Source organism: Garra rufa, chromosome 20, assembly GCF_049309525.1.
Source record: "Garra rufa chromosome 20, GarRuf1.0, whole genome shotgun sequence".
Taxonomy (NCBI): Eukaryota; Metazoa; Chordata; class Actinopteri; order Cypriniformes; family Cyprinidae; genus Garra; species Garra rufa.
In genome coordinates, this window is record NC_133380.1 from 20,299,761 (window position 1) to 20,319,738 (window position 19,978).

Consider the following 19,978-nt stretch of genomic DNA (forward strand, 5'->3'; position numbering starts at 1 on the left):
GAGATGTCTTATTACAATTGCTAGCATTCAGCAATTATACCCACCATTACACAAAATAAAATCCAATGTAGTATTCTAAAATAAAATAAAATAAAATCCAACATAGTTTTATAAAATAAAATCCAACGTAGTATTATAAAATAAAATCCAATGTAGTATTATAAAATAAAATAAAATCCAACATAGTATTATAAAGTGAAATAGAATAAAATCCAACATAATATTATGAAATAAAATAAAAATAAAATCCAACATAGTATTATAAAATTAAAGAAAATTAAATCCAACATAGTAGTATAAAATAAAATAAAATTAAATCCAACATAGTATTATAAAATAAAATCCAACGTAGTATTATAAAATAAAATCCAATGTAGTATTATAAAATTAAATAAAATCCAACATAGTATTATAAAATTAAATAAATTTAAATCCAACATAGTAATATAGAATAAAATAATATATAAATAAAATCTAACATGGTATTAAAATAAAATCCAACATAGTATTATAAAAAAATAAAATGTTTTGTTAAATAAAATAACAAATAAAATCCAACAATATAAAATAAAAAATAAAATCCAACATAGTATTAGAATAAAATAAAATCTAACATAATATTATAAAATCAAATTAAATGCAACATAGTATAATAAAATAAAATGCATTCAACATAGTATTATAAAATAAAATAAATAAATAAAACATAAATAAATAAAATCCAACATAGTATTATAAAATAAAATAAAATCTGTCATAGTATTAAAAAATAAAATCCAATATAGTATAAAAAAAAATATATATATATTAATTCTTAGAATGTTGGACGCATTTCATTATTTTATTTTATTATATATATATATATATATATATATATATATATAATAAAATAAAATAATGAAATGCGTCCAACATTCTAAGAATTTGTCCACTTCCTAAAGATTAAAAAAAATGCAACATAAAAACTACAGAAGGAAAAGATACTTCTGTTATTAAGAACCTTAACTTCATTTCTTGAGCAAATAAAAAATATATTTAAAGTGCTCAAATTTGATTAATAATTTATCCTTAGCAGGAAATACTGACGGGGTTTATTTTCAGCTTTCAGCTTTTTTTTCAGGAAACCCTTGTAAAGAATTTACTAGAATATGCACATCAAAGTGAAACTTATCTTCTAGTGTCTCACGTTACATTTTGAAGAACAGGCGTCAAACAAAAATGCTTTTAATGACAGAAATATGTACTTGCCTTTCTGCCTTGTAGAGCTATTTTTAATTCCGACCACTAGAGGACGACATCCATTTTTGGTTGTTGTCAATTTTATAGTGGAATAAAATAGTTCGCGGTGTTGCACCTAAACGACATATTGATCTACAATATAATACTTTAACTTGTGATATGTTAACTATGTTAACTTTAAGATAAAATCATATATAAAAAACAAAAACGCACCAGTTACGCTCAAACATAAACCCGATGCACCGAACAAGGAAGTTCCTGAGAGAAATGAAAGGAGAGTTGCTGGTCACACGTTTCCGTCGAGCTGCTCTCAAAACTTCAACTAGAGGACTAACTGTTACAGGTGTAACGTTAGTTAGTCCATAGACACAACTCACGCGGATTGACAAATTCGGATTAAAGTGGGAAAATGCGCAGACATCTAACACACAAATGGTTGGTTGGTTGGTTTTTGCCGTTTACGTATGTTGTCAGTCAAAGTGATATGAGATGCTGACGATGATAAGAAGGGGAAATCCTCATAGTCGGTGTATTTAAATTGTCGGAAGCTCATTCACACAACGTCTTGTCATGAATATTAACTTATTTTTGGAGAAATATGATGGTGTTTATGTTTGCAGGTCATATAGAAAGGAAGTGGATTTTCTTTGACGCTTCTGTTGTGATGCGAGTGACCTGAGAGACGTGTTGAGTTCAGAAATAAACCGGTAAGTCACTTTTCTGAGTAGCTACAACTGTTTTTGGATGAGAGAAATATGTACTTTGAATCTGTTTAGCACTTAAAGCACTTAATTGACATACTGTTTGAAGATACTAACTAGAAGTTCATTGGCAACATAATTTATACATTATCTGACTCAGGTACTAGTACTACTCACGTATTAACTGCTGCTACTACAAGGAGAATGAAAACAAAGATGGACAAAAAGTTCACTTACACTGTTTTTCTGTCATACACAGATCTGATCATGTCTGCTTGTGTCAACACAATGACAGCAAGTACAGCAAACCACATTTGGTCTCTGGAGAATGTTCTTGGTCAGGGAGCTACAGCAAGTGTCTACAAAGCCCGAAACAAAGTACTCAATTATTATTATTACAGTTTTCCCATTTCCGTTACACAAACAACTCATAGACTTGATATTTTAAGCTATATGGCACTTTATATTGCTGTAGAAATCTGGTGAGCTGGTTGCCGCGAAGGTGTTTAACTTGGTGAGCTACAACAGGCCGTATGAAGTTCAGATAAGGGAGTTTGAGGTGCTGAAGAGACTCAATCACGTCAACATTGTTAAACTCTTCGCTGTGGAAGAGGTACGTATCTGATGTGGTTTGTGACGCTGTTCAAGATTTTCCAGCCACAGGACTGATTTTTATTTTTATTTTTAGACAGTGCTTTGATGTTTGAGGCATTGTATCAAGGTTAGGGTTAAGGGCTAACTTTCTAAAGAGCAGCACAAAGGGAGTTTATTTAGTGGAGTGAAACTGATTTGATAATTATTCAAACGTAGTATTTAACTCATTGTATGGTTTAACAGTTAGAAATAGCCGAAGGATGATAATATATTTGCAACCAATTGTATTGAAAATGTTTATATACACTACTGTTCAAACGTTTTTCTTTTTTTTATTATTACAGCAAAGAACTGGAGAGTTAGTAAAGATGTTAAAATTTTAATATAGGCCATTCTACAGAATTGGTCCAAAGTCAAAGTTGGAAATGTTTTGAAAAAAATATGTATGTATCTAAATTGTATAATATCCATATACATTTCTAGTACTGTGCAGGTAATTCTCATATTGTATTTTCAAGAAGTTTTGGAATATTTGTTCTCTCCCCAAATTTGTCACTACCGATACACAGTAATAATAACTGAATAAGAATGGTTATATTGACCTAATAAGGTTTTGCTTATATCTACATTGCAAATATATATATTTTTTGATATTTTATAAAAAATAAAAAAAATTCAGAGGTAAATCAATAACAATTACATTTTCAACAATTTTTCAAGTGTAATTTATGAGATTTGTTGTTTTTTGAATACAACTGTTCTTTGTAAAAGGTTAATCATAGTTAATCATACTAATTTAGTTAAAGGAACACTCCACATTTTTTGGAAATAGGCTCATTCTCCAACTTCCCCCCGAGTTGATAAGTTTAGTTTTACCGTTTTGAAATCCATTCAGCCGTTCTCCTTTTCTGGCGTTATCACTTTTAGCATAGCTTCGCATAGATCAGTGGTTCTCAACTCCAGTCCTCGAGGCCCACTGCTCTGCACATTTTGTATGTTTCTGAGTCTGACACACTCAGTTCAGTTCATGAATCTTTCTTCTAATGAGCTGATGATCAAAATCAGGTGCCTTAAATGAGGAAGACATACAAAATGTGCAGAGCAGTGGGCCCCGAGGACTGGAGTCGAGAAACACTGGCATAGATCATTGAATCCTATTAGACACACAGCGCCTAAAAAAAATGAGTTCCCAGCTAGGTAATTTCCAACGAGGAACGCTCCCTGTGCATGCAGTTGGTCACAATGTGCTGCGTAATATTACTGCGCCTGCTTCAGCCATGTTACGGCAGCAAACTTCCTTGACTATTACGCCAAAATGGAAGTGTAGTTCCTAATCTTACCGGCCTAGAAAATCGCAGCTTTACATTTTCCGCCGGTATTAGTACACAATATCTCTACAGAAGGGTCAAGTTTTAAATGGGACAAATATCGAAACTCGTTGGTCATTTTTGAATGCAATGCTATATTGGTCTCACAGGATTCAATGATCTATGCTAAGCTAAATGAAAGCTGAATGGATTTCAAAACGGTAAAAATCAACTTATTAACTCGGGGGGGGGGGGGGGGGGGAGTTGGAGAATGAGCCTATTTCCAAAAAAAGTGGAGTGTTCCTTTAAGGATATAATAGTTGGAATATACATTGACAATCATAACATCTTATGACGATTCATTATACTTTATTTTTGACAAAACATCCCATGTTTCAGTTGTGACTGCACAGTTTTGGCAGTGACAGTAATGTTTTAGTAGTGACCACATCACATTACAGAATTTTTACTTGTGTACTAAAACACTACTAAAACATACCAAAATACAAAAAGAAAATTGCATAACTGTACAAAAATTTGGTTTATTTCCCCCAAATATGAGGGTTATGTGTTTCCTTTTATGACTACCGAAACAATAGTGACATATTTTGGTCGTGACTGTTTTAGTAGTGACATTTTTATGGGATAACACCCAAAAACGATTATGTCACTACCAAAACTCCACCAAATGTTTCAGTCGTGACAATTTTAGATACTTTTGAACCTAGCTCAAAAAGGGTAATACTGTGTATTTTTATTATGTGTGTATATATAAAGACACATACATACAGTGTGTATTTAGAAAATATTTACATGCATTTACATATATATTTATATTCATATAATTAATAATTTATTTAAATGTATTTAAAATATAGAAACTTTTATTTCCGATGCGATAAATCAAGATAAACTAATAAAACTGTAGAAAAATGGTGTTTAGTAGTGATGTTCTTTAAAATTACACACAGATTTTTCAGACTTTTAATCACATTTACCTCAAAATGAGGGGGGCTATCTACTCACCAATGTAGATATGAGAGAGACATAAATATTATCTGATCATAAATGTAGGGGTGTAGTTAAAATCAGTCTAAGTCAATGGACTAAAATATACACTGTTTTCGGAGGACCATGTGACACAGAAAATGTAATGGTTGCTGAAAATTCTTTACTTTCTTTGCTTTGCCATCACAAGAATAAATTACATTTTAAAATATTTTTTATGATAGATCATTTTTTAATAAGTGCAGTCTTGGTGAGCGTTAGAGTTCTTACTTACCTCAAAACAGTAGGAAATATAATATTTTTTTTATTATTATTTGAAGCTTTTCACTAACATTTAGATACTACCTAATTGAATATTTAATGTGACTAATTGAATAATAAGCCAACAATAAAAACAACTAGCTAGATTAGCTGATTAAGTCCTGTTAACAGTTTTTACGGCAGACGGATGTGTTGAGACCTGTTTGTTTAGTTTGGTCAGGTTCAACATATTTCTAACATTTCTATACATTCTGTTTGACTCCCCACCCAAACTTGATCCTACTTCTGCTTTCATTTCTATTCCTGTGCATATCAGATGCATATGAATCCGAAGCAGAAGGTTCTGGTGATGGAATTCTGCTCAGGTGGCAGCCTGCTGAACCTGTTAGAGGAGCCAGAGAATGCGTTCGGACTTCCTGAGTCTGAGTTCCTCATCGTATTACAGTGTGTGGGTAAGAACCAACAGAGGAAACTAAATAGTTTCCTCTCCATTACACATGCACTTGTTAGGAGGCATTTCTGTGTATAAATGGAGGTCTTTCTCGCATTTGCACATATATAGTCCAAGGAATGAACCATCTGCGGGAGAATAGAGTGGTGCACAGAGACATCAAACCTGGCAATATTATGAGACAAGTGGGTGAGGATGGACGCTCGGTGTACAAGCTGACAGACTTTGGCGCAGCTCGTGAGTTGGAGGACGATGAGAAGTTTGTGTCTATATATGGCACAGAGGAATATCTGGTAAGGAGGCAATGCTGTTAATTTTTTTCAAATGCTTAATGCTAAAAAGAAATCACGGCACATGCAGTTGCTTATCAGAAATCATGCATTTGATGTGGCTCCTTTGATCTGTGTGTGTATAAATGTAGTATCTGACATAACTTTTGTGAACTGTGCTTGTGTGGTTCAGCATCCGGACATGTATGAGCGTGCAGTGTTGAGGAAGCCCCACCAGAAAACGTACGGTGTGTCTGTGGATCTGTGGAGCATTGGTGTCACCTTCTACCATGCTGCCACTGGCAGTCTTCCTTTCATACCTTATGGAGGCCCACGCAAAAACAAGAAAGTCATGTAGGAAATCTCATCTGTAAATTCTATATTAAATACACTAACAGTCAGTAGAGTATGATTGTTAATGTTTTTTTAAGGAAGTCTTCTGCTAACCAAGCCTGCATTTATTTGATCTAAAGTACAGCAAAAACAGTCAAACATTTTTATTATTTTTACTACATTTAAAATGTAATTTATTCCTGTGATTTCAAAGCTGAATTTTAGCATCATTACTAGAGTCACACGATCCTTCAGAAATCATTCTAATATTCAGTTTTGCTTTTCAAAAAACATGTATTATTATTTTATATGTTGAAAACAGCTGTGTAGAATTTTTTTCAGCTTTCCTTGTTAAATAGAAAGTTCAGAAGAATAGCATTGATCTGAAATAGAAATCTTTTGTAACATTATAAATGTCTTTATTATCACTTTTGATCATTGCGCATTCTCGCTAAATAAAAGTATTACTTTCTATAATTTCTCCCCCCCCCCCCCCCCCCAAAAAAAAAAAATTATATTATTAAATACTGACTCCTAGCTTTTGAATGGTATGGTGTATAATTTTACAAAAGCTTTTTATTTCAGATAAATGCTGATCTTTGGATCTTTCTATTCATCAAAGAATCCTGAAAAAAAAAAATACTGTGTTTACTTCTGCCAGGCTAAAAATAAGCCTTAAACATGAAGCATGATATATAATTTTATTAGTTGTATTAGGCTTATTTTGTGCTATTTTGTTGACTTTTGGTGCTTTTCCAAGGTACAAGATCACAACAGAGAAGCCAGAGGGAGCCATAGCAGGTGTACAAAAGATGGAAGATGGACCCATTGAATGGAGCTATCGACTGCCACACAGCTGCCAACTGTCAGAGTGAGTTTATATATGCTAAAGTGTGGACAGACATTATTGGCAAGACAAATTCATATGGACTTCAATCAGTAATGCTAAATTTAATATATATGCCAATGAAATGAGACTTGGAAGGAAAAATATAATTTCTTTAAAGGGATGACACTTCTGTCATTAATTACTCCCTCTTGCCGTTCCAAACCCATAAGACCAAGGCCAAAAAAGGCAGTAAGAACATTGTTCAAATAGTCCATGTGATACCAGTGGTTCAACTGTAATGTTACAGAGTTACAAGAATACTTTTCTGCACGAAGAAAACAAAAATAATGACTTTATTACACAATTTCTTCTCTTCTGCCACAATTCACACGGTGGTCCTGACGCAGGAGCAGCATTCTGTTGTAGAAACCAGTTGCGCTGCGCCTTGTTTACAAGCAGAGGAAGACACACACTGTACATAAAACAGTATTTGTAAAAATGTCTGAAGTTTTCTTGCAATTTTTTTGCCCAGCTTTACTTACTTGAACCAGGATATACAGAGATGGACGTTCTATATCAGAACGCAGGTTCTGTGTCAGCAGCACCACACGCATGTGTCATGCTATTCTCATGAATGGCGGCGGAAGAGACGAAATTGTTGAATCAACTAATTTATTAGTTGAATTTCAACTAATTTGTTTTCTTTGCACTCAAAAGGTATTCTCATAACTATTTTAACGATGCCCTTGCTAGCTTTCTTGGCCTTGAACATGTCTGTTGAGTTACTGTCTGTGCAGGGTCAGAAAGCTCTCAGATTGAATTAAAAATATCTTAATTTGTGTTCCGAAGTTAAATGAAGGTCATACAGGTTTGGGACAAAATGAGGATGAGTATTTAATGACAGAACTAGCATTTTTGGCAAACTATCCCTTTAATAGGGTTGGGTATTGTTTGAATTTTATCGATTCTGATTTCAGTTCCAATTCTGCTTGAATCCGATTTTTATCGATTCCTAATTCCGATTCCAGTAAGATAAAAAAAAGTTTATTCTATGAAATATTTATTCTGTCTTTTGCCTATGGTTTTACCAACAAAAAAAAACAACAACAACTAGGCTAATATAAATTTCAAACATTACATTTGTAAAGACAAGTAATAAAATAGGAACAAACAAATCAATTATCAAAAGCATAAATAAATAAAACTGAACAAATGTCAGCCCTGACATTTGTTAAGTTTTATTTATTTATGCTATTGCATAAATAAAAAATGTTTTAGAAAATTTAAAATTCTATTTTTGTACCTGTACAGAAATTGAAATCAAAAGTTTCGAAAACGCTGCATAGTTTTCTTTGCAGAAATAAAATATTGATTAACCCTCAGTAAATTTCCGAAAGATTTTCAGTCAGTTAATGATTTTCTTTTGTTCTTTGATTAACGTTAATGACAGGCGGCATGTTTATTAGACGCTGTCTCTTTAACACCGAACACAAATGTAAAAATACGTGCGTAAATGCGTTTTCTTTTTTATCTGTTTTCATTCACTTAAGACAAAAAAATTCAAATGTGGGCACTGCACGGAAAACAGTGCGAAAGATCTTTTCCTTCCTGCACTTAAATAGTTTAAAATCATTAAAATGTGAACGTGGGAATCGTTAAGTGGAATCGAAATGCACGTTTCTTACCAAATACCTGGTTATTGGAAATTTGGAACTGGTTCCATTTTAGAACCGGTTCCAAATTTCCAATAACCGGGTATTCGGTAAGACGCGTACATTTCGATATCCAACCCTATTAATGTGTCATACTGTAATACTGGGCCATTCAAACCAAGGACAATAACTATATAACTAGAACATTTTAATAATCATTCTAACTCTGTGAGAAAAAGGATGTCCACACCACAACAACAATAATCGCAACACAGAGGAACAATATTGTTGTAATCTCTTTTTGAACTTTTTTTTTCAACCTATGAATGATAAAAACAGCGTAATTGCAGTTCATGCATAAAATAAACAATGTTATCATCTGTTAATGTGGACGATAATATTGTTATCTTAATTTTTGTAGTTATCATTCTTAGTGTGAACAGTCCTTAGTCATGTTTAAGTTTCGTGTTTGTGAGTTTTTTTTTTTGTCTACTGGAAATTTTTAATGATAAACACCAAGGTCCACAGTATTACAGAGTTGTTTTTATTCACATCAAATTAAAAACAGCCACCATTGTGACTCATGTCTTAATAGTCTCATGTGTCTATGTATAATGATTAACATGCTGGAAGGAAATCTTTGTTAGTTCTAAGTACACTGAAGCTTCTTGGAGTTGGCAGTAGATCACCAATAGCTGTTTTTTTTCACAGGGGTTTGATGACCCAGGTGGTTCCAGTTTTGGCCAGCATACTAGAGGCCAATCAGGAGAAGTGTTGGGGCTTCGTCCAGTTCTTTGCTGCCACCACTGCCATCCTGAATCGCATCACGGTCCACATCTTCTCTCTCCAGCAGGCCAAAACACACAGCATCTACATCAACTTTCACAACACGTATGTGGCCTCCTAAAGAAGAGATCTCTAATCTCTTCACTACAGCAACTACAACTGAAGTACTCCATGCAGCTTCATTCAAATGTGGCATGTCACAATATTGTGACAATGTTACTTTACCTGGAAAATCTGTTTCTTTTTGTAATTATAGATGTAGGTACCCAAATTATCATAATTTAAAATCTATTTAAGTTAAAGTAAGATTTGTAATGTTTTTTAACGTCTCTTTTGCTCACCAAGCCTGCATCTGCAAAAACGGTAATATTGTGAAATATTTTTACTTTAAAATGACTGTTTTCTATTTGGATATATTTTAAAATATAATTTATTCCTGTGATCAAAGCTAAATGTTCAGCATCATTATTCCAGTCTTCTTCACATGATCCTTCAGAAATCATTCTAGTATGCTGATATGCTGTTCATCAATATTTAAAAAAGTTGAGTATATTTTTTTCGTGATTATTTAATGAATAAAAAGATCCAAAGATCAGCATTTATCTGAAATAAAAAGCTTTTGTAACATTATACTAGTGGTGGCCATAGATTATTTTTTTTTAATCTAGATTAATCTCACTGTAATCTTGAAATTAATCTAGATTAAAATGGCTAATTTGAATTCTGCCGAAGGCATTTAGAATATGTGTGCTACCCAAATAATGACTAAAAGTAAGTCTTTGAGAACGGGTTTCTCAAGCCAGGTGGCGCATTAGACCAGGGGCTCATGTCCTGTTTCCAAAATGCATCACAAACTGCTTGACAATTGCATTTACAACACAATTAACCATACAAACTTGTGTAACCAACTATTCCTACACTGCATGTGCTTCTGCGTAAAAGGCTGCGCGACGTGCGCGTTGCAGTTAAATACACAGACGCGCACGGGCATGGAAATCTGCGTGCATAGTCTTCGGTTAAACTGTGTTGCTTTTAGAAGCGTCAATTCAGTTGTTGCATATAGTTTAATGTCTTTATTTCGTAATTATCAAAGTAAGTTATAACTGAAATTTGAGATTTTACTGGGGCACAGCAGATTTTCACTGGGGCACGTGCCCCAGTAAAAAGGGTCTAGCAACGCCCCTGCCCTGAAGCAAACCCAGCGGCTTCATAGCTGCATCCATGTTAGCACGTCAGTTTTGATGTGGTAATTTCACAGTATGCATACACACAGGTTCGAAGACTCGTTCTCGCCCCCTACAGTGCAAAGTCATCATAGTTTGCGTAGTATAGACCCAGCTCCCAACCCAACTTTGAGAATAGATTAACGGCGATATTTTTTTTTATCGCCCGATAAGAGTCTCACGTTAACACAGCACGTTAACGCCGATAACGGCCCACCACTACATTATACACTATACCATAAAAAGCTTGGAGTCAGTATCTTTTAGAAAGAAATTGTGTTCATTTAGCATTAAAGGATGCTTTAAATTTATCAAATTGTGATTTCTATTTAAGATAAATGCTGTTCTTCTGAACTTATTCTCCATTCGTCCAAAGAAACCTGAAAAAAATTCTACTCTGCTGTTTTCAACACAATAATATTTTTTTTTTTTGCAGCAAATCAGAATATTAGAATGATTTTTGAAGGAATGTGACTGGAGTAATGGTGCTAAAAATTCAGCTTCATATATATCATGAATAAGGCTATGACTTTTCACAGTGGTTCCCAATATTTTTTGTTGTTGTTGTTCTCCTCAAGGGTCTCAATCTTTTTTGAGGATGTTCAGGCCCAAACTGGAATCGAACCTGCAGCTCAACAGTACCTGTTTCAGGGTCATCCTCTCATATTAGAGCCGACCATGAAAGTAGTAAACCTTCCCCCCACCACTGCAGACCGCCCTATCATTCTCATCAGCCGACGACCAGAGAAACTAGTGGGCCATCCATACAGAGAACGTAAGGACACAATAAAAGTGTTTTTATTTTCCTGCGTGGTGCCGCAGTGTCAATTTTATGAGCCATTTTATAAACCCTTAGAGGTAACATTGCCTCTTTTCTTTGTTTTTCCGCCACCCCTTCCATTTTTATTTTTTTCTCTAGCTGAGGCCCCTGTGATGCCCGCGAAGTTTGACGTCATGGCAGATTACACTTTCTCCAAGGTAAGCAAACATCTTTGTTTTCATCTCTGGTGCTTATTTGTGGTAATCATTATAACACTATTATCCCTAATCCTCACACTGCGTCCTGTTTTTTTCTCCTAAAGAATATTGTCGGGGTTATCCATCAGTACCTGCGGATAGCCCGCTCACTCCAGAAGTACAGGGAACTGATTCTGCAGGGGTACCATAGCTACATGTGAGCATTTATATAATCATTATAATCTTATATAATCATTTTAATATGTCCAATAACAATATTTTTGACTTTTCAGTGAAAACACAGGTTTTGAGTGCAGTAATGTGGCACACAGGATTGCCATGGTGAATATGAAGCTGCTTTCTTCTATCAGCACAGAGGAGCATCTTCATCGATTGTAAGAATCAATATGATCATTGAATCTAATGTGTACTGTAATTGTAATAAGCATTTTATAGTAAGGTATTTAGTGATGGATGTCTCTTGATTCTTCCTAATCAGCACTCAGAGGTTTGCACATGAGTTTCCAGACTCTGTAGACAATAAGAAGAAACTGCCAGCGGTAAGAGTTGTGCTTTGTGAAATGTGTATACAGTTAAGGTTAAAAGTTTACACACACCTTGCAGAATCTGCAATATGTTCATTAATTTTACCAAAACAAGAGGGATCATACAAAATGCATGTTATTTTTTTTTATTTAGTACTGACCAGAATAAGATATTTCACATAAAATATGTTTACATATAGTCCACAACAACAACAAAAAATAATAGTTGAATTTAGAAAATTGAACCTTTTCAAAAGTTTACATACACTTGATTCTTAATACTGTGTTGCTACCTGAATGATCCACATATAAACTGCCCGGTATTCTAAAGAAAAATCCTTCAGGTCCCACAAATTCTTTGGTTTTTTAGCATTATTGTGTATTTGAACCCTTTCCCACAATGACTGTATGATTTTTGAGATCCATCTTTTCACACTGAAGACAACTGAAGAGCTCATATGCAACTTTTATACAAGACTCAAATGCTCATTGATGCTCCAGAAGGAAACACAATGCATTAAGAGCCAGGGGGTGAAAACTTTTTGAATTTTAAAGATCAGGGTAAATGTACATTATTTTGTCTTCTGGGAATTTTCTGTTGGGCAGTGCTAAATAAAAAATATGCTATTTAGGCAAAATAAGAAAAATCTACACATTCTGTTCAAAAGTTTTCACCCCCGGCTCTTAATGCACTGTTTTTCCTTCTGGAGCATTAGTGAGTGTTTAAACCTTCTGTAATAGTTACATATAAGTCCCTCAGTGTGAAAAGATGCTGAAAAACAAAAGAATTTGTGGGACCTGAAGGATTTTTCTGAAGTACAGCAGGCAGTTTGGCTGTTCAGGACAAACAAGGGACTCGTGTAAACTCTTGTGCTCTTGTGGACTTTATGTAAATGTTTTTATGTGAAATATTATGTACTAAATAAAAAAAATAGCATGCATTTTGTATGATCCTTCTTATTTTGGTAAAAATAATTAACATTTTGCAGATTCTGCAAGGTATATGCAAAATTTTGACCTCAACTGTATTTTTAGAAAATGTAATAGTTTGCACTCTTGATTACAATTTATGATTGTGTGTAGATTGAAGAGGATTTGCAGCGGATGTATGGCAGTGTCAGAGAGTTCCAGAATCAACTACTGCATTTGCATGTGATGCTGTCTAAACACTCTGAGACACTGGCACAGGATAAGAGGTAAAACAACCTGTGAAGTTGGGGGAAAATGATACAGTTTAGTGTTTTCAAACTTATTACTCACAATATGAAACCATTATCCTGGTGCCAAGGGATTTTCCTCTGCTCTCTTGTTTTATTTTGATTGAGGAACCTTGAAACTAAACTTGAAATCTCTCTCTTTCTTTCTTTCTATAAAAATGTGTATATATATATATATATATATATATATATAGAGAGAGAGAGAGAGAGAGAGAGAGAGAGAGATGGTATTTTATCTTTCAGTACCATAACATGCTAAAACATTTCAGCACAGTATTTGTCTTAATGTTGGGCTTCGTTCACCCAAAAATGAAAATTCTATCATTATTTCTCACCCTCATTCCGTTTCAAACCCATAAGACCTTCGTTCATCTTGGGAACACAAATTAGGGTATCTTTGATAAAATTCTAGACCTTTCTGACCCTTCATAAACAGCAACGCAACTACCCCGTTCAAGGCCCAATAAGATAGTAGGGACATCGATAAAAAAAGTCTACATCAGTGGTTCAGCCATAATTTTATGAAGCTACGAGAATACTTTTTGTGCGCAAAGAAAGCGTTGTGGTACTGTCATGAATGCACGTCGAAGACTGACATGGAAGAGAATACTTTGTTAAATAAAGTCATTGTTTTTGTTTTCCTCACACACAAAAAGTAGCTTCATCAAATTATGGTTGAACCACTGATGTCACATGGACTATTGTAATGAACGTGTCCGTTGCATTGCTGACTATGGAGGCTCAGAAAGCTCTTGGATTTCATCAAAAATATCATAATTTGTGTTCCGAAGATGAACGAAGGTCTTACAGGTTTGGAACAGCATGAGGGTAAGTAATTAATGACAGAATTTTCATTTTTGGGGACACTATCCCTTTAACATATTCTGTAAATTGAATTCAATAATAAATATCACATATAATCACATATATAACATAATCAAAAATACAAGCATAAACAAAAAAATTCCATATTTTTGGATGTTAATAATGTGTTAATAATTAAAAACATTTTCTTTCCTCTTAATGCAGCATCCAGAAGATGGAGGTTTTGTTAGAGAAGATTGTTGCAGTACATCAGCAGTATTGCATAGACAAAATGACAGGAAGTAAGTAGATGCATGTTTTTTTCTTCCATATTAATATAACACAACACAAATTACAGACGAATCTACAGTACGACACCTGTCAAAGGACTCTTTCTGAACTTCTGCGGATTATGTATTTAAAGCTTTAAATCCATGATAAATGTTCTTCTCAATTATGTGGTTTCTGGAGGCTTAGCAAAAATTCGCTAAACTGTGTGAGAAGTTACTGTGTTTTAGACAGTGACCCATTTCTGTCACTCGCACTACTGGAGCTGGACTTGGAGTTTGATGAGTGGAGCCAGTGCTGAGATTAGTCAGATTAGTTCTCAGTAGCGCACTGCTGCAGGGAAGGGAGGCACTGTTGTGCTGCCTTATCTGACAGCGTGGACCATTCCAGACAGGCAGGCATGGAGACAGAAGAATATAACCTCCCTTTCTGCCTGGTTGCATTGATAATGTTAGATACAGCTAAAATAGGGATATCTTGAGCAGTCACACAGAAAAAAAAAAAGTACTACGGTGTTGGGTTGTGGGTTTGAAATAATTCTCTTCTTGCTACTAATTTATTCATTTTCTGTCCCAGAGCTCAGCTACAATGATGAACAGATTCACAAGTTTGAGAAGTAAGTATTAAACACCAGGAGCATCTCGAATGAGTGTCTGTTCTCAGGGTGGTTAAACTGAGAAACGACTATTTTCTCCCCAGGCTTAATCTGTCTTCATACATAAAGAAGGTCAAGAGTTTATTCAAGGATGACTGTTTGCAGAAATACCAGGTTGTTCTGATGGCTGCTGGCAGCTGGAACAGGTATGACAGAGGTTGTGTAGACTAAGAATACACCATTCAAACACATTATGTGTGGGAAAACGAAATGACTTGTTAAAGTTCACTTCCAGAACAAAAATTAACAGATACTCACCCCCTTGTCATCCAAGATGTTCATGTCTTACTTCCTTTAGTCGTAAAGAAATAGTTTTTGGAAGAAAACACTTTAGGATTTCTCTCCATATAGTGAACTTCTATGGTGCCTGAGTTTGAACTTCCAAAATGCCGTTTAAATGCAGCTTCAAAGGGCTCTAAATGATCCCAGCCTAGGACGAAGGGTCTTATCTAGTGAAACGATCGGTTATTTTCTAAAAAATAATTGACAGTTTATATACTTTTTAACCTCAAATGCTCACCTTGTCTAGCTCTGCGTGAACTCTGTTTATTCAGCTTCAAGGCGGTTAGGGTATGTCGAAAAACTCCCATCTCATTTTTCCCTCCAACTTCAAAATCATCCTACATTGCTGCAGAAGTACCCAGTGTTTACAGTGAACGTATAAAGAACGTCAAACGTCCTTTACAGGACGTTAAAGTGATGTAGGACGATTTCGAAGTTGGAGGAGAAAATGAGATGAGTTTTTCGACATACCCTAACTGTCTTGAAGCTGAATAAACAGAGTTCACGCAGAGCTAGACAAGGCAAGCATTTGAGGTTAAAAAGTATATAAATTGTCAATTGTTTCAGAAAATAACCGTTAAATAAGAGCCTTTTTCTTCGGCTGGGATCGTTTAGAGCCCTTTGAAGCTGCATTTAAACTTCATTTCGGAAGTTTAAACTTGCGGGCACCATAGAAGTCCACTATATGGAGAGAAATCCTGAAATGTTTTCCTCGAGAAAGAAACACATGAACATCTTGGATGACAAGGTAGTGAGTAAATTATCTGTAAATGATTGTTCTGGAAAGGGAACCTCTCCTTTCCTTTAAAGCAGTCAAAGGATGACATCTATAGATGACCATGTGACCATGTTTCTACAGGGAACTTAATGTTATGCAGATGACTCTAGAGCATTTTGGAGGTGTTTTAAGGCAGAGGATGAGGGATCTGCATGTGTGTGAGGCCCAGCAGAGCAAGGTCAGCCTTCTGTTTCCCACAAAAGACATACACAGTCTGTCTTTAGCCCTATTCAGGCAAGACTAGTTGTCCCTGAGGAGGTTAGGTAAATTTTGTGTTTCACAGACTCACTTTGTGATCGTAATTCCACCCAAAGTGAACATTCCTCGGTAGGAATTACACATCAAATTAGTTGGCAAATAAAATTTTGGCTAGCTTCGGGCCCAGTCCTAAAGAAAAGACTGCCTGTGAGGGTAGAATTACATTTTTTTTTTTTTTTTTTTACAGCAGTTCTCCTTATTTGTGTTGACTTTGGTTGAATAGCAGGACTATAGCAATCATTCTAAAGTAAAGTAAAATTACTTAGTAGAACTGGCATTACTTTTAATTTTAAATGATAATTAATCAAATAAATAAGGACTGTCTAATCATACAGTCAAACCAAAATTTATTCAGACACCTTCAACATGTCTCACATTATCAGTTTGTTCGCTATAGTTTAGAAAATGGTAATAAAATATGACAAAAACTCAAGAGTTAAACTGTGTCAGAACAAATTCATCTTGACAATCACAAATGAATTGCAGTCAAACAAAATTTATGGTAATAAAATATGTCAAGAACTGTGTGTGTGTGTGTGTGTGTGTGTGTGTGTGTGTGTGTGTGTGTGTGTGTGTGTGTGTGTGTGTGTGTGTGTGTGTGTGTGTGTGTGTGTGTGTGTGTGTGTGTGTGTGTGTGTGTGTGTGTGTGTGTGTGTGTGTGTGTGTGTGTGTGTGTGTGTGTGTGTCAGATCAAACTTTTGGTCCCACATTTTTATCAATTTTACTGGTAGTCCACTGTATGAAGAATTTTTGGGTATAATGTCACAGTTTACTTTATTTTGCTATCTTCACTTACATAAATTAACTATAATGTCCTGGAACCACTAGTAAAACAATATCAAAAATTATTTTTTGATGATTCTAAAATTATTCTTGGATAACCAGTTATTCCTGTGGTGGTTAGATACATTTAGTTTCACAGATTCTGTGATTTAAATGGCATCTAAAGTGAACATGTCTATATTTTTTCAAAAACAACCTCTGTAAAGATTGCACAATAAATTAGTCATTTGACTAACTGGGCTCATTCCCATCAGGAAGTAATGTCTGTAAGGGCCGAATTGCATTTTTTTCACAGCAGACCTTAAAGGGATAGTTACCAAAAAATGAAAGTTCAGTCATTATTTTTTCACCCTCGTGTCATTCCGAAACTGTGAGACCTTCGTTTATCTTCGTAACACAAATTAAGTAGTGCCGTCAAATCGATTAATCGCGATTAACCTGGGGCTGCAAAACGATTAATCACATTTAAAATAAAAGTGTATGTTTAATTGTGATTAATCGGTTTGACAGCACTAAAATTAAGATATTTTTGATGAAATCCAAGAGCTCTGACCCTGCATACACAGCAACGCAACTGACATGTTCAAGGCCCAGAAAGGTAGTATGGGCATCATTAAAATAGTCCATGTGACACCAGTGGTTCAACCTTAATTTTAAAACTACAAGAATACTTTTTGTGTTCAAAGAAAATATTCTGAAGTCAGACCAATAATGTATTAGGATATAGAGCAGGGTTCCCCAAATCTTACCCTGGAGGTCCAATGCGCTGCAGAGTTTAGCTCCAACCCTGATCACACTCACCTACCTGTTATTCTCTAATGATCCTGAAGACCTTGATTAGCATGCTCAGGTGTGTTTGATTAGGGTAAGAGCTAAACTCTGCAGGAAAATGGATCTCGAGGTCCAGATTTGATGATCCCTGATATAGAGCAACCTGACCACCTTCTTCGCCATCTTTGCAGGTTCTGGACAAAGCTGTGCACAGAGCTCTCCAACAGCCAGTAGGAGCTGAGGGGGTGGATGGACAGAAAAAGGATGAGCATATGATTCTCAAGTATGTGATTGCAATGAAGATGACACAGCATTTAATAATTCCGACTAATAAATGAAATACAAATTGTTTCCAGAATGAACAGATTAAAGGATGAGATGGAAGCTGTGGCACAGGAGCTACAGAATAACAACAACATGATAGAAAGGTACTGTATGGATGTTTTTGTGTACAACCAATGTTTTTTGTGTATAGAAAATCCTTTTAAATTTAACAGGACATCTTGTTTTTAAGCCTTGCAGTAACTGCCACACTGCCAGTGGAGAAAAAAGTACCTCAAGCCAACAGACCATGAAGACCTCAAAGAATGCACAACAATAGTTATATTTACAAAGCCTGGATCTCTGAACTAAAGAGAAAGCTAGACTAAACATCTCAGAAACTGTCCTTAATTGAACCTCTCAAACCATAAAAAACCGATTGCTGTCTTAATGGCTGTTACCGGGACATGCAGCTCAAACTGCAAGATGCGTACTGAATTGAGTTATGACTAGACTCAAGTCCCTTAGAGTACAAAATGTACTGAGTGTTTAAAACTGAACTTTGATTGATTTGATATCAATCACAAAAGTCATATTTATCAGATTCAGTGTTCATGTAAGTACTGCATTTTATCTTCATAAAATCTAGTTGTATTGACTATAACAACCAAGAAAAAAGAAAAATAGATCTGTTGTAACTACTACAGCAGTTTCATGATTTTCGAGACTTAAATATTGATGGCTTGATGTGCATTCGGCCGACAATAATGGTGTAATTATTGCACAGTCATGGAGTAAAGAGAGTTGTTCAGTCTGGCCGGTGTAATTGATTCCGTTTTGAAGAGATAACTGTGCAATAGCACTTATTTAATTAGTCTATCGATCACAATAGACTATAACACAACATGGCGCTTTAAAGTTAATTTGACTGTTCAGCTAGAAATCTGTACAAATGACTCTAAATATTATCATCCTACAAATACTGAGAAGAGTTAGTAGACTCTTTAAGTTCCTGTATTACAGACGATTACAATATGGAAAGTGAAAGCTGTGTTTGTTGGGTTCTGATGTCATGTTACGGGGAATTCCTTGCGCTGGGGGAACTGTGCTGACCTTACAGAGACCACGCTGTGGTTCACTGTCAGATTTGCGTATGTTTTAGTTATCGTGGAATTTTATCAACTTTCCTTTTGCCAATTTGTAAACTAGCATGTTAAATGTGTTGTATTTTTTTTTAAAGCTCTCCACTGCTGTAGTGTGTGGTAAAAGGTACGCTTTAAATGTAAAGTAGTACTTGAAAGACTATATACGGCGCAAATAAAAATGTGGTGAACGCAATTGGTGAAAATCTATTTTTTTATTTAAAAATATTTTATTAAGCATTATATATTTTAAATATAATGAAATGCATACATATTCTATGTGTATTTCAGATGTTACAACTCACAGATAATAAAGTATGAATAGTTATTAGTGCTGTCAAACGATTAATCACGATTAATCGCATCCAAAAAAGATTTTTGTTTACATATGTGTGTATACTGTGTATAATTATTATGTATATATAAATACACAGATACAGTTTATGTTTTGGAAATATTTACATGTATATATTTATATTCGTATAGTTGATATTATATGTAAATTAGTGCTGTCAAATCTATTAGTCATGATTAATAGCATCCAAAATAAAAGTTTGTTTGCATAATGTGTTTCTATTGTGTTT

At 34.7% G+C, this 19,978-nt stretch overlaps 1 protein-coding gene across 1 annotated transcript; it reads left to right on the forward strand.

The window, feature by feature from the left end:
- The first annotated feature begins 1,376 nt into the window (after nucleotides 1–1,376).
- ikbke (inhibitor of nuclear factor kappa B kinase subunit epsilon) lies at nucleotides 1,377–19,673 on the forward strand. The gene is made up of 22 exons (XM_073825474.1): nucleotides 1,377–1,674; nucleotides 1,860–1,946; nucleotides 2,200–2,318; nucleotides 2,416–2,553; nucleotides 5,427–5,562; nucleotides 5,673–5,854; nucleotides 6,024–6,184; nucleotides 6,924–7,034; nucleotides 9,356–9,535; nucleotides 11,232–11,428; nucleotides 11,573–11,631; nucleotides 11,736–11,827; nucleotides 11,904–12,005; nucleotides 12,110–12,170; nucleotides 13,239–13,351; nucleotides 14,402–14,478; nucleotides 15,041–15,080; nucleotides 15,164–15,265; nucleotides 16,261–16,357; nucleotides 18,183–18,274; nucleotides 18,348–18,419; nucleotides 18,506–19,673. The coding sequence occupies exons 3-22, from the start codon at nucleotides 2,208–2,210 to the stop codon at nucleotides 18,564–18,566; spliced, it is 2,184 nt and encodes a 727-aa protein (XP_073681575.1). The 5' UTR covers nucleotides 1,377–1,674; nucleotides 1,860–1,946; nucleotides 2,200–2,207; the 3' UTR covers nucleotides 18,567–19,673.
- Nucleotides 19,674–19,978: the final 305 nt, after the last annotated feature.